The sequence below is a fragment of the Vidua macroura genome, chromosome 28 (assembly GCF_024509145.1).
Source record: "Vidua macroura isolate BioBank_ID:100142 chromosome 28, ASM2450914v1, whole genome shotgun sequence".
NCBI lineage: Eukaryota > Metazoa > Chordata > Aves > Passeriformes > Viduidae > Vidua > Vidua macroura.
In genome coordinates, this window is record NC_071598.1 from 4,353,709 (window position 1) to 4,366,590 (window position 12,882).

The 12,882-nt window shown below is 46.3% G+C and overlaps 1 protein-coding gene across 1 annotated transcript; it reads left to right on the forward strand.

Annotated features, from left to right (window-relative positions):
• Positions 1–4,917: 4,917 nt before the first annotated feature.
• BMP10 (bone morphogenetic protein 10) lies at positions 4,918–9,952 on the forward strand. Its single transcript, XM_054000650.1, has 2 exons — positions 4,918–5,258; positions 8,680–9,952. The coding sequence occupies exons 1-2, from the start codon at positions 4,925–4,927 to the stop codon at positions 9,621–9,623; spliced, it is 1,278 nt and encodes a 425-aa protein (XP_053856625.1). The 5' UTR covers positions 4,918–4,924; the 3' UTR covers positions 9,624–9,952.
• Positions 9,953–12,882: the final 2,930 nt, after the last annotated feature.

The following is a 12,882-nucleotide window of genomic DNA, read 5'->3' on the forward strand; positions in this document are numbered from 1 at the left end:
GTGAGGTGTTTGAGCCAGTTTGCCTTAAACAAAAGGATGGAAAACACAAAATTTGATATTCAGCTGCATGGCAATCAAAGCAGAGAGAGGCCTCTGACAACCTTAATTTATATAATTCCAGTCATTGAGTTACAAAAAAATAGAATCTAGTACACTTTCATCTTAGAATTTTTAAGGCTAAACTTAAGAATTCATCTTTGAATTTTTAAGGCTAAACTTAAAAAGGTATTTTTTAATGAATCAATCTTCTCTACTGCTATGTACAATTTGCTTTCCCTTTCTGATTCCAACCCTAACATTAAATAAACAGAGCAAATATTAGACATGCTTGTCTAATTTTTCCTCATGTTTTGCTGATGTGATTACAAGCTGTTGACTTAGACATTAATATCTCGTGCTGAGATATCAGCTAACACTGCCAGAAAATATTCCATCTCTGTTTAGCACTCAAATTGTCAGTTTAATAATTCCATGTTATTAATCAAAATTGTCAGCAAAATAATTTCTGCTGCCCCGAGTCTGGTTTTTTCCCCATTGTTGAAGACTCCTCAGTTCTCAAACCCAAGGACAAAATGTAGTGATTATTTCCAAGAACTTTGTTCATTTAGGGCTGGGAGAGCTTTTAAATGGAGCTCTGATTAAGGAAAAGAATGGTATCCCTCAAAAAACCTGCTTGGACATGGAGCTGACAAGGAAAGGGGACAAGTCCGGGAGGCTTCTGAAAGGTTTTGTTCTGCAATCTTGCTTTTGTCAGTGTCACTGAGCTGCTCAGAGAGTTTCCTGAAGTTTAACACCCACATGAATACCAAAGCACCACAAAACAACTGCGTGATGAGAGAAAGAATTTCAAAAATGTAAAATTAAAACTTTCTCTTGACCTTTTTCTGTCAAACTGTTCTGTGAAGGGAGTGTGATAAGAAGCCTGCAGAGTCCAAACCCCTGGGATTAAACAGCAGCTTCTCTCTGTTCATTAGCACTGCTCTCACTCTGTGAAGATATCAAATAGGAATTGATTTATTTTTGACCATGTCTCACCAGGTTTGAATTAATTGGGGACAATGACTAAATACAATAACAGGTATTAAATTTTTAATATTATTAGAGACTGCATCCATATCTACCAAGGCATGTACCAACCTCATGGGAGGGGAGACAAATCAAGAGATTTTGAGACATTTCTCATCCTATAAATGACATAATGATAAATTATATCACTTAAATGGGCTGAGCAGAGAACTTGGTGGGTGCTACAAATTTCCCAGTGGAGTGCAAAGCCCAGTCATGGCAGCTCCTCCAAATATCTGCTGGAGGAGCGAGCACAGTGGAGCTGGGAGCTTGTAGGGCCTTTGCTGCACGTGACTGACAGGACACTGACAGCAAGGCCACGTCCAGCTATTTTTTCCAGCTCTTTTCTTTCTGTTTCAGTTCCTCAGGCTTTGCACTGGCTTGGAGCTCACAGCTTCTCCTCATTTCCCTGTGCTGCCACGTGGCCGCTGACCCACGACCAGCCCAGGTTTCTCTGGAGCAAATGCACGAGGATGGAGTCCCTCCCTGGAGCTTCTGCCACCTCAGCAGGATGGAAGGAGGGGGAAAAGGGAATTTCCAGAGGCACTGCAGGTAGTTTGTGTGCCCTGCTGGTTTGTGGGGTCCCCATCCTTCTTACTTGCCTGGGAATGGCTGAGGGAGAGGAGTCCTGGGCTCCCCACATGAAGCCAGTGGTGCTCCAGGTCAGGAGGAGCTGCTGTCCCTCAGTTTAAGGAATTCCCTGGGTCAGGAGCTGCTGTCCCTCAGTTTTAGGAATTCCCTGTCCTTGTGGCTGCCCAGCCTTCTCCCTTTCCTTCTTCTCCCTGATTTTTTTTCTTGATCTCACAGGCTATAATGCACGGCCATGTTTCCCCCCCTCCACCACCCTTTCAATGAATACCATCCTTTCATTCTCCAGTGCCATCTGAAATGGGAATAGAGCCCCTGGGAAGAGTCCATTTATGGACAGGGAATCCAGAGCAGCCATGAACCAAGGCACACAGGAATAAGGACTTGGGCAGATGCAGGAATGGAAACTAATTTTAGTTATTGCACTGCAAGCTCATCACACTGTCAGTGTCACACTCCTCTTTATCTCCCATCTCACACCCAGCAGTTACCTCATGCTACAGCTATCTCCTGACAGGAACCGTTGTGGGGCATTTTTGCAATAATTCCATCCTTGTATTTTGGAAAACCTCAAATCACATGCTGTGGTTGCTACAGCACGTTTGCATCCTTCTCCTGCTTCCCTGCAGTGGTGTGACTGAGGTCCCTGATTAGGGAGCAGCCTTAACCCAAAATTCCTGAAAAAAATAAAAAAAGAAGGACCAGAGAAACATTTTTACACATTTTAAAAGAAGCCTACTATGCAGTAACACTCTAATGAAATTTTTAAGGTATGGACTGCTGAACCAAAACCCACATGAGTTTACAGCTGGGGAAATTAGATGTGGCACTGTATAACTGGCAGACTTTTTATCCCCTGGGGAACTATTCATGCCCAGAAAGCCCAGGGCACTGAAGCAAACACTGATCACCTTCTCCTGGGAAAGGTTCCCCCTCCGAGGCTGCTTCAAGCCTCTGGCTGAGGGCAGGTGTTCCTCCCTCCCAAAAAACAGGCTAAGGAAGGGTGAAGATGCTTCAAAACCACTTCACATTCCTTCTTGCCCAGAGAGGCATCCCACCCTCAGGATCTCCTGTACCCCTTGGCCAAGGGACCTTTCTGTGACCGCTCTGCAATCCAGGCTGCCCAATGAGCACCTGCTGCTGATGCAGTGGGGTCCTTGTTGGGGTGCTGCAGATTGAATCATGGTTCAACTGTGATGCTTATTAATGTTCTCTCTCCAGCTACCTCAGGTGATCTAATTAGCATTGATTTTTTGAAAAGCAACTTCTTTCTAGGATTCTCATTGTGTTGGTAAACTGAAGTGCATAAGGGGGGAGAAAAGGACAAACCATTTCAGTGACATGAAGTAAAGCCCTTCTGTTACACAATTCAGTTCAGAAAAAGTAATTATCAGCGTGTTAAAATCATCAGCCTGCAGCTTAAAGAAACAGGAAGCTGCTTATATATCAGATGTGCTCCCTGGGTATCCCTCATGTGACAAATCCCCACCAGGGTCTACATGAAATAAGTCAGGAAACCCAGCACAAGCTACTTTGTGTACAACCCCTGCACTCTGCCATTGTTCAAGGACTTATCAAAACCAGAGCAGAAATGCGAAAACACTTGGAATGTCTGAGCTCCTAATGAGACACGGAGGCAAGAAGACACTTGTGGGTGAGGAAATGGGAGTCAGATCCCTGTGCTCACAACTGTTTTTGCTTTACACAGTCATAGCTGCAGGGTGGGAAATGGCATCAGGTATCCCACATTCAGAAGAAGAAAAGTTGAATAAAACGAGGTTCAAATGCCATGTCAGTGTCTGCCTCCGTGACAGCCACACTGCACATGATTTTCACAAAAATATTGATATTTAAATAAAAACATTGAGGATTAATTTAAAACAGGCATGCCTCGAGCATGGTTCTCATTCTTGTGGCTGTTTGTGATAGGTTTGGGCAAATGACGAAGGAAGAGAATTGCAGAGATGGGGCAGCAAATCAATGGATGTGCTCAGACAAAAAGCAGAGTCCAGAAAACCCAGCAGGTCAGTGGTTTAGTCCTTGGGTAAAGTTCTTAATGCCTGCAAGGACAAGCTCTGCAGCACGAGCAGAAATGCCTCTTTATCTTGAGTGCTGAACCCCTCGGGGACAGGCACTGAGCTCTGGCCATGCTGCCAAAACAAGAGCACTTCGGAAAGTCCATGGAGAACAGGGAAATTTAAGTGGACATTGTTTTCTATGAACCAGACCAATTTTTGCCTGCACACTGCTCACTTTTTGTTGAAATTAGCACACTAACGCAAAAAGCGCCATTAATTTTCACACGTGTTTTTGCAAAGTCATTTCTGTATTCTCCAACTGTGTCCCTGAGCTGTTTGAATTGATGACAACCTGAAATCAGAGTCACCTGTTGGCCTTTGTGTGTTTTCAATAATTTTTTATTTAGCAGTGCTGTGACTAAAGCAAGTATAACTGTGATTTGCCAAGTCACATATGAAAGATGAATGAAATAAAGATTTTCTGAATCATTTGCAAATGCTCCAGTCACGGAATCATGGAATACCTCAAGTTGGAAGCGACCCAGGAGGATCACCAAGTCCAACTCCCTGCTCCTCGGGGGATGCGATTCTCCTTGCTCACCCTGAGCTCTTCTCCTCTGCATCCAGGGCCTCGTGGTAGCACCAAAGCTCTTCTCCCAAGCTTTGCAGAACGGAATTTTTCCCAAAGAAATTCCTTCTTAAAGACCTCACTCTAAAATAGTTTTGAAAAGGGCAGAGGGAGCTGTTGTTTGCCCTTGGCTGTTGTTTGCCCTTTGCCTTGGTGAAATGGGTACATTCGGAGAGAGGCTCTGTGGGATTCTCGTGCTCGCCTGAAATCCGCGCAGATGGAAACGGTTCACATACAGCGGGCAAAGTCAGCTACCGGGAGGGAGAAAGGAAGGGCAGCTCCTCTCCGAGAAGAAACTTGTCCTATCTCTGAGAGTCCCGCGCAGAATGTTTACAAAACGCTCATTAAGGGAGAGGGGATGGCGAGATAGCAACAAATCTGGTGAGCAGCTTCCACTGGCCGAGATAAGAGAGGCAAGGCGGCCATAGAGGAGAGCGAGATCCAATTACCGAGACCTGGTTTTGGGGAGGGGGAAGGGGCAGACAGACAGGACGGATCACAAGTTTCAAGACAAGAGCTTCCAAACTTGTCATCCCCCTGTGACACAGCCCAGCGGATAAAACCGCCACCGAGCCCACACCAGAGCCAGAGCTCGTTGAGCGCGGTTGGAGGCTCGGGCGAAGCCATGGATTCTGTCATCCTCCAGCTCTGGGCTGTCCTCTCCCTCCTGGTTCACCTTGCAGCCTGCAGTCCCATCCTGAGCTTGGAGCACTCGTCCCTGGAGGAAGACGTGCCTCTTTTTGATGAGATCCTCTCCGAGCAAGATGGGGTTGATTTCAACACGCTGCTCCAGAACATGAAAAATGAGTTTTTGAAGACGTTGAACCTCTCCGACATCCCCCTGCATGAGTCGGCCAAGGTGGACCCACCAGAGTACATGCTAGAGCTGTACAACAGGTTTGCAACAGACAGGACATCGATGCCTTCTGCAAACATCATCAGGAGCTTCAAAAATGAAGGTAAGAGCTGCTCATCTCTGGGGGAATGGATAGAAAGGAGCATCCTTAGAGCCAGTGTGAAATGTCCTAACCAGGTACGGAGCGTGAAGCGTGCTGGGGAAAGGTCTTTGGTGAGGATGGCCTTGGAAATCAGCAGCTGTGGCAGGGCTGCCCAGACCCCAGCTCTGGGGGGAGATTCTTCGTCCTTTGCTCTGGAGCCTGTAGGGTTTTGGGGGAAGGTGTGTCTTTAAATTGGGGCAGCACCAAGTGTAATTTCATTTCATCAATTTCTTTATCCCCGTAGTGACAAATATAATTTGTAATCAGCTGATTGGTTTTTTAAATGGATACCTTAAGTAATATTTGAATTTAAGGCAAGACTCATTTTTACACACTGTTCAAAGTGTATTTTCAAGTGAAATATTTTTAAATTATGAGCTTAACCAGGTACAGCTTTCTGTTAATGCCTTCTCACTGTTGATCCCCATGGCATTTGTAAAGTTTTCTTCCTTTGGCATCGGTGCACAGTCCAGAAAATACACAAAAGTAAGTGAAGAGGAATTTTGGATAACCAATAGTCTGGAGTACCAGACTATATCCTAATAAAAACAAACAAAACCTGAAGAAACCTAGTTATCACAGAATCACAGAATATTGTGAGTGGAAAGGGACGCACAAGGATCATCAAATCCAACTCTCAAGTGAATGGCCCGCACAAGGATCAAAGACATAACCTAGGCATTATTAACCTCCTGCTCCAACCAACTGAGCAAATGCCCTTGTGCCATTTCCCTCTCTTTTCTCCTCTGTTTTTCCTTGTGCCATTTCCCTCTCTTTTTTCCTGTTTTCCCTTCCACGTTCCCCTCAGTTCAACAAGGACAAGCTGAGGCTTCAGCACTAATATTCAATAATTTTCCAATACCTTTTTACACCAACACATTAAACTAAATAAATGTTTTTATACTGAAAACATTTTTCAACTAAACATTTCCATGCATCCATTAATCCACATGGCAAATGCAAGTGCTTTGATTCATGTTCAGTTACCATGGGGGACATGTGGCTGTTCAAGCTGCCATGGGGCCTCTCTCACCCTCTGTTCCTTTAATTAATGAAGTTAAAGACATTCTTGCATTTTCCTCAACGTTTGCAGTTTCTAAATGATGAGCTGTGAGGAGAGGCTGAGTGGAAGTCACCTGAGTTTTGCAGGGCAGTGAGATGCCAGGAGAGACTCCCAAAGCTCTGTTCTGCTCCCATCTCCTGCCAGGCGCAGGCACCCTTTACCAGCAGTGGATTTCTGCTGTGAAGAGACTCTGCACTGTGATTTAAAGTTTCTTTGCATCTCCTTTTCCCCAGTGTGGAGAAATTTGTTGGAGGGTTGGTGGCAAACCAGTTGCAGGCAGTGGTGGCCAGTTGCTCACCTCGCCGTGCCTGTCTCTGCTCAGCAGCAGGAGTGAAGGCACACATGTGGGAGGTGTTGTTCTCATTTTGTGCTATTTGAAAAAAAAACCATTAACAAATAATCACAAAGATTGCCACAGCGTGGTAAAGAATAAAACACCCTGTGGTTTGGTGATGCAAATCTGAAATCATTCCACCTGCAAAATTCAGGTTTGAAGCATCAAAATGGCACGGACTGACCTTTGCCAGGTGGTGTTGGCACCTCTCTGCTGTCCTGCTGTGCCTCTTGCAGAAATTCTGCAGCAAATGGGGAAAACTCGTCTTAAATTTCTGCCATTTCAGATTTTCTCTCACCTGTTCCAAGCCAAACCAGCAAGATGCAAAGCGAGACTGCTGATGGGAACACAGCTTCACAAATACATGCAGTTTAAGGACTGTGCAGTTCATGTTTTTCGTGTGTCCTCAAAGTCTGGATAAATAAGAACCATTCCTTTCATGCTACAGAGCTCTTTTGAAAGAGAAATTAATTGCTTGCAATGAGGACAAGGAGAAACAGGCCATGGAATTGTTTTGTTCACCTGCCTGCTGAAAACTGGCAGTAATCCCAGTTTCCTTGCTATCCATTAAATCCTTTATTATAGAAATATAACAGGTGGCATGGCTGGAATTAGCTCTTTGTTTTAACCCGTGGACCATAACAGTTTAGATGTAAATTGGGCTGTAATCAGTGCTTAATACTTGAAACAAAGTTTTAAGGGAAATTTTTCTTTTCCTACGGACTCCAGATCTCCCTTCCCAACCCTCCCAGGGGTGTACTGGAAACAGCAGGAGGTCTGGCACCCTATGGACTTCCCAGCTGGAGAGCAGAGGCACATCTTGGCTGTATGAGAGGTGCTCAGGGTCTGCTCCTACCCTGGCTCTCCACAGTGGGTCCCGCTCCCACCTTTACCAGCTGACAGGGAAATGGAAGCAGAATCTCTCCTCTTCTTCTTTGTGAAGAGATGAAAATGCAAAATGAAATAAATAAATAAATAAATAAAAAGGCAGGTGCCTCAAAGCCTCCAAACTGGAGTTAAACAGCACAAGTCACGTGCTGAAGTTCACAGCTTGCCTAAGTGCACTGGTGGAGCATGGCCAGGCCTTGTGGCTTTATCAGAGTCATTTTTCTACAAACACAGAAAAACTGGGGAGGGCAGAGATGAAGGGAGTAATAGGTCACAAGCAGTTTGCCTTTGCATTAATTATAGCTACAGCCCCTGTGTCCCAATCTGCAGCAAACACACCCTTGCGAGCAGATCCTGCGCTGTGGCAAGAAATGAATATTGCTGTGCAGACAGCAGCAGTGCAGCCTGGACAAGCAGCCCAGGTGACAGCAGACATTGTCTTTCCCACCTGTGCTACTGCTAAAGGTGCCCAGGGGGCCTGGCTGGGTGCAGCTGGTTGCTCACCAAAGCCCACGGGGCCTGTGGCGGGGTTGCTGTGGCTGCCAGGTCACCCTGGTGTCACCACCTGCTCTTCCTGATGTAAAACATCTTCCAAAGCAGCTTTTCCTCCCCAGGTGCTTGGCCCTTTCCATGTCTGAGGGGTGTTTGAGCAGCAGGGAATTCCTGCTAGCACAGGAACACTGCAGCACACACATTTCTTGTGTTTGCAGATTGTATGTTGTCCATTTCATGTTGGCCCCAGTGCCTGCACCAATGAATGTTTCCCCTTGTTTATTAAGTAATTGCTGTGCAGCAACCTAGAAGTGATTTCTGTGTCATTATTAGGCAACACTTTTTTAATATGCAAAACTTCCAGTTGTCAAGGAAATCCCTGAAAACCCTGGAGCCAGAAGGAGGATCACTAAACCCAGGTCTGTAGCATGTCTGGGACCTTGTAGTCCTTACACATCTAAAATAAACTCGGCCCTTGTGGGAAGTGCTGAAGAAACAATTTCCTGGAGCTGTCCAGGTGAAACCCAGCATGCTGGGTGACCCTCAGTGCGTGTGTTTGTGGATGCATTGACTCTCCTAAAACATTTGATATTTGTCCCTTCCAGACTTGGATTCACATCCTATAGGCGTGACGGGAACTCGGAAATACCCGCTGCTGTTCAACGTTTCCATCCCTCACCACGAGGAGATCACCATGGCCGAGCTGAGGCTCTACACCCTGGTGGAGCGAGACCAGAGGCTCTACGAAGGGCTTGACAGGAAGGTCACCATCTTCGAAGTGCTGGAGAACATCCACCTGGGGGCTGGGGAAGAGAGGAAGCTGGTGGCCCTGGCCTCCAGGCACATCTACGGCACAAGCAGCGAGTGGGAGAGCTTTGAGGTGACCGAGGCCATCCGGCGCTGGCGCAGGGCAGGGCTGACCACGCACCGGCTGGAAGTTCACATCGAGAGCAGGGAAGGGGAGGAGCAGAACGGGGAAGGGAAACTCGATATTGACATCAACTCCGAGGCCAAGCACCTGCCCCTGTTGGTTGTGTACTCTGACGACCAAAGCAACGACAAAAAGGAGGAGAAGGAAGAGCTGAACGAGATGATCGACCACGAGCAGTTCCTGGGCCTGGAGAACTTGGAGGTTGGCAATTTCCACGACCAGCCCGGGGAGGAGGCGCTGCTCCAGATGCGCTCCAACATCATTTACGACTCCACCGCCCGCATCCGGAGGAACGCCAAAGGCAACTACTGCAAAAAGACTCCACTCTACATCGACTTCAAGGAGATTGGCTGGGACTCCTGGATCATCGCCCCAGCGGGCTACGAAGCTTACGAGTGCCACGGGGTGTGCGCCTACCCCTTGACAGAGCACGTCACACCCACCAAACACGCCATAGTCAAGACTTTGGTTCACCTGAAGAACCCCCAGAAAGCCTCCAAGGCCTGCTGCGTGCCCACCAAACTCGACCCCATCTCTATCCTCTACTTGGATGCAGGGGTGGTCACCTACAAGTTCAAGTACGAGGGCATGGTGGTGTCAGAGTGTGGCTGCAGATAGTAGGAGGGAACGCGCGCATGGGGAGGGCACGGGGGGAGTATTTAATGATTCAGTCTGTAAATTTGTACATTTGGGATTTCCTATTTAATGAGGTTATTTAATGAGGCCTGTACAGATAATTGTATGTTTCCTGCCACGGGGAATGGGCACGTCGCGTAGGGATTGTATATTTTGTTCCTTTGCTTCCTTCTTGCTGCTCTTCGCTGTCCAGATCGGAGTCTCTCCTCCTGCCAGGGCATGGAGCTGATCACTGGATTGTTTGGGAGGGCTCTTGGTGCCAAAAGGGCACATCCAAATTCACGGAAATAAAGGCATATTTTTGTACTTTATTAATGTTGATTGGCATCTCCAGGGCTTTCCAGAGCTGTTAAAGATACGAGAGTGATGGGCAATCACACCTAGATTGTTCAGTGTTCTGTAATGCCTTCATAAAGATCTTTACCTGCTCATTTTTTTCTTAATTTATCTCTGTAGATCTTACGTCCTGATCATTCTCAAGCTCCTGAATTACTAAGGTGCAAACAAGGTGGTTTGTTTTCCTTTTTTCTTCACTTTCTTCACTCTTTTCCTGTTCCAGTCAAAAACAACTGGCAGGGATGATTTGGCATCTGGAGCAGAAGGGCACCATTCCCTTTCCCATCTTTCTTAGGAAAGCAGATGGCCCAGGAGCAGTGCCAGGCGAGGGCCAAGGCGAGAAATTCCCCCTGTGCAGGTTTATTATAAAATCACTCTGAGGCAGCTCTGGCTTTGCTGCTCTCGAGGGCCAGAGCTTTAGGTGGCAGAAGGAAGTGCAATAAATTTCCTGAACCCTTGGAATCGTACCAGCTAAAATTGTCCTTGAAATTCCTACCAGCTAAGACGCAGTGCCCATTCCCAGCCAGTAAATCCCAGGAGATGCAACTGCACAATCCGACTGGAATGGCCCAGCAGTGCCAGGCAGAGCAGCAGAGCCCTTGGTGCCAGTGGGACATGAGCATCTTCCCTTTCTGTAAGTGCAGAATTGTCGATTCACAGGGATATTCCTCCCCCCAGACTCCACAGATGGAGTCACATGCCATGTTTCCACCACTCTTCTGCAACAAATCGTGGTGATAAGGAGGTGTCGGGGCTGAGAAACAATAGACCCGTCACTTTATTTATACTAAGCTGCAAATTTGTCAGATTCTTGGGAAAGTGTAAGTGATGTTGACTCTTTTAGCCTGTACCAGAGCCTACTGTACTGTCCCTGCATCTGTTTTACACTTTTAAGGGAAAGTTATCTTCCCTGGAAGTGATAAGGGTCTTTGAAAGAATCACTCCAACACTTCATGGGAATGAACACCAAAGACTTTATCATGCACCAACTAAACCCAATTTCACCCATTTTCACACATGCTCTTCTGTGCTTCCCATAATTTATTGACCTATTTATTGACTGCCTGCCTTTGTAATATAATGTAGAATACAGAATGTTTTATTTTTTGTGCTTGTGTGTAATCCCACTTGGATAAAGCTGATCCCACTCTACATGGAATCTCTCTGTTGAGTTGTGTGGCACAGAGAGTGAGGCTGCTGACTTCTTTTTCCTCCCCTGGATACTTGTAAATTCCACTTGTAAATACCCCCTTGCTCACAGAGCTGCTCCCTCACTGCAGTGATTTCAGTGGAGTTCTGGAGTATGGTCTCATCCAATTTACAGCTCCTCTTGCGGGGGTATCACAGCTCTAAGTGCTCAGCTGTGTAGTTTATTGTAGAGTTATGCAGTCTCCAGATAGTGGCCTGCACACTGGGCTGTGATATTGCTTTATTCCTCACCCTGTGAGTGAGTGACAGCCCTGACAGACCTTTCCCCCTGCAATCAGAGCCCGTGGCTCATGGCACGCTGGAGGAATTTGGGAGAGGTGTGACACTTGCTCTGCTGACATCAGCTGCAGCAGCCAACGGTTGAAGTGTGACCACACAGACCCTTTCAAAACTATCCACGATTCTTATGAAGCCATTTGCCAAGACAAGCCATTCACCTTGTTAGGAGTGATAATCCAGCATTAGGGAGATAATCCGACATTTGCTTTTATCATCTCATTTCTGCGGGCGCTGCCGTGGCAGAGATCTGCCCTCCCTGCCTTTCCCCCCATCCTTCCCTGACTGCACCAATGGCTCTGAACAGACTGCAGGGAAAGCTGTGCCTCAAAAACAATAAATAACCCCCTGCAGTTGCCCATAAATATGTGAAGTCTCACTGTAAATTCTCACTTGGCAGAGCAGAGCAGTGCCTGCACGCTGTGTCTGTCACAGATTCACTCTCTGTCCTTGTCTGGCAGAGATTTGCTGGAGCACAGCAGAGTCTGTGGAGTGTTCAGGTACAAAGCAAACACAGGCCACGTGTCATTTTATCAGCTGCATGTGTGAACTTCTACAAGATCAGCAAAATTGTCAATAAATACCAATGGTGGTCCTTCAGAATTAGGGGGCAGCCACTGTTTATGTGAGTAACTTCTCTTCCTAAAGAAATGAGGAATGTCCTGCTGATGGAGGAAGATTTCAGCCAGAGTTTGTGGTGAAGGAAGTAAAGCTGTGTCTCATTGTGCTGTTCTGGGAGAAAATTGAGCATCTCTTGAATCCTTCAGCTGCACCTCAGATCAGAACTCCTGGGAGTGGTGTTTCATTTATCAGGGGTGTCTGTCAGGACTCCACAGCTGCTTCATGAGTAAAATCTTCCCTTTGCCCTTTTCAACGTAACCCTGCAAAGGTATTTCTTGGATGTTCATGCAGTTCCATGACAGAGATCAGAGAAAAAAAAAAAAAAACCAAGGGGGCAGTTATTTCCTAAAGAGCTCTCCCCAAACAGCAAATCAAGGCTGTTTCTGCAAGTTCAGAGGTGCTTGGCTTTAAAGCCCCTGTCCAAGTAGACACAACACTCACAAATAACAGGGTGAGGGTGTGACAAGAGCCAGGGCTGCCAAGCTGGGAGTCCCAGGAGTCCCTGACAAAATGTTCCAAGTCCCTGAAAAACTGTTCCACTGCATGTTTTCCTTTTTTTTTTGTTTCTATGTTCCTTCCTTCCATCCATCCATCCATGCACATTAGTACTCTGACTTCTGTTTCTAAAAAATTTTTGTCACATTAAACTCTGGTGTGCATTGATTCTCCTTTCATTTCTGATCTATTTTATCTCAGCATATCAGTAGATGTTCAACTTAAATCTTCAATTCAATCTTCATTTTAGAAAGGTTTTGGAAAATATGGTTTCATGGTGGAAGTATCCATCCATCCATCCACC

Bases quoted from the DNA above. Each gene is read 5' to 3' on its own strand.
- BMP10 (XM_054000650.1), top strand. From the start codon at position 4,925: ATGGATTCTGTCATCCTCCAGCTCTGGGCTGTCCTCTCCCTCCTGGTT. The intron at 5,259-8,679 runs GTAAGAGCTGCT...TGTCCCTTCCAG, and splicing joins CAGGAGCTTCAAAAATGAAG to ACTTGGATTCACATCCTATA.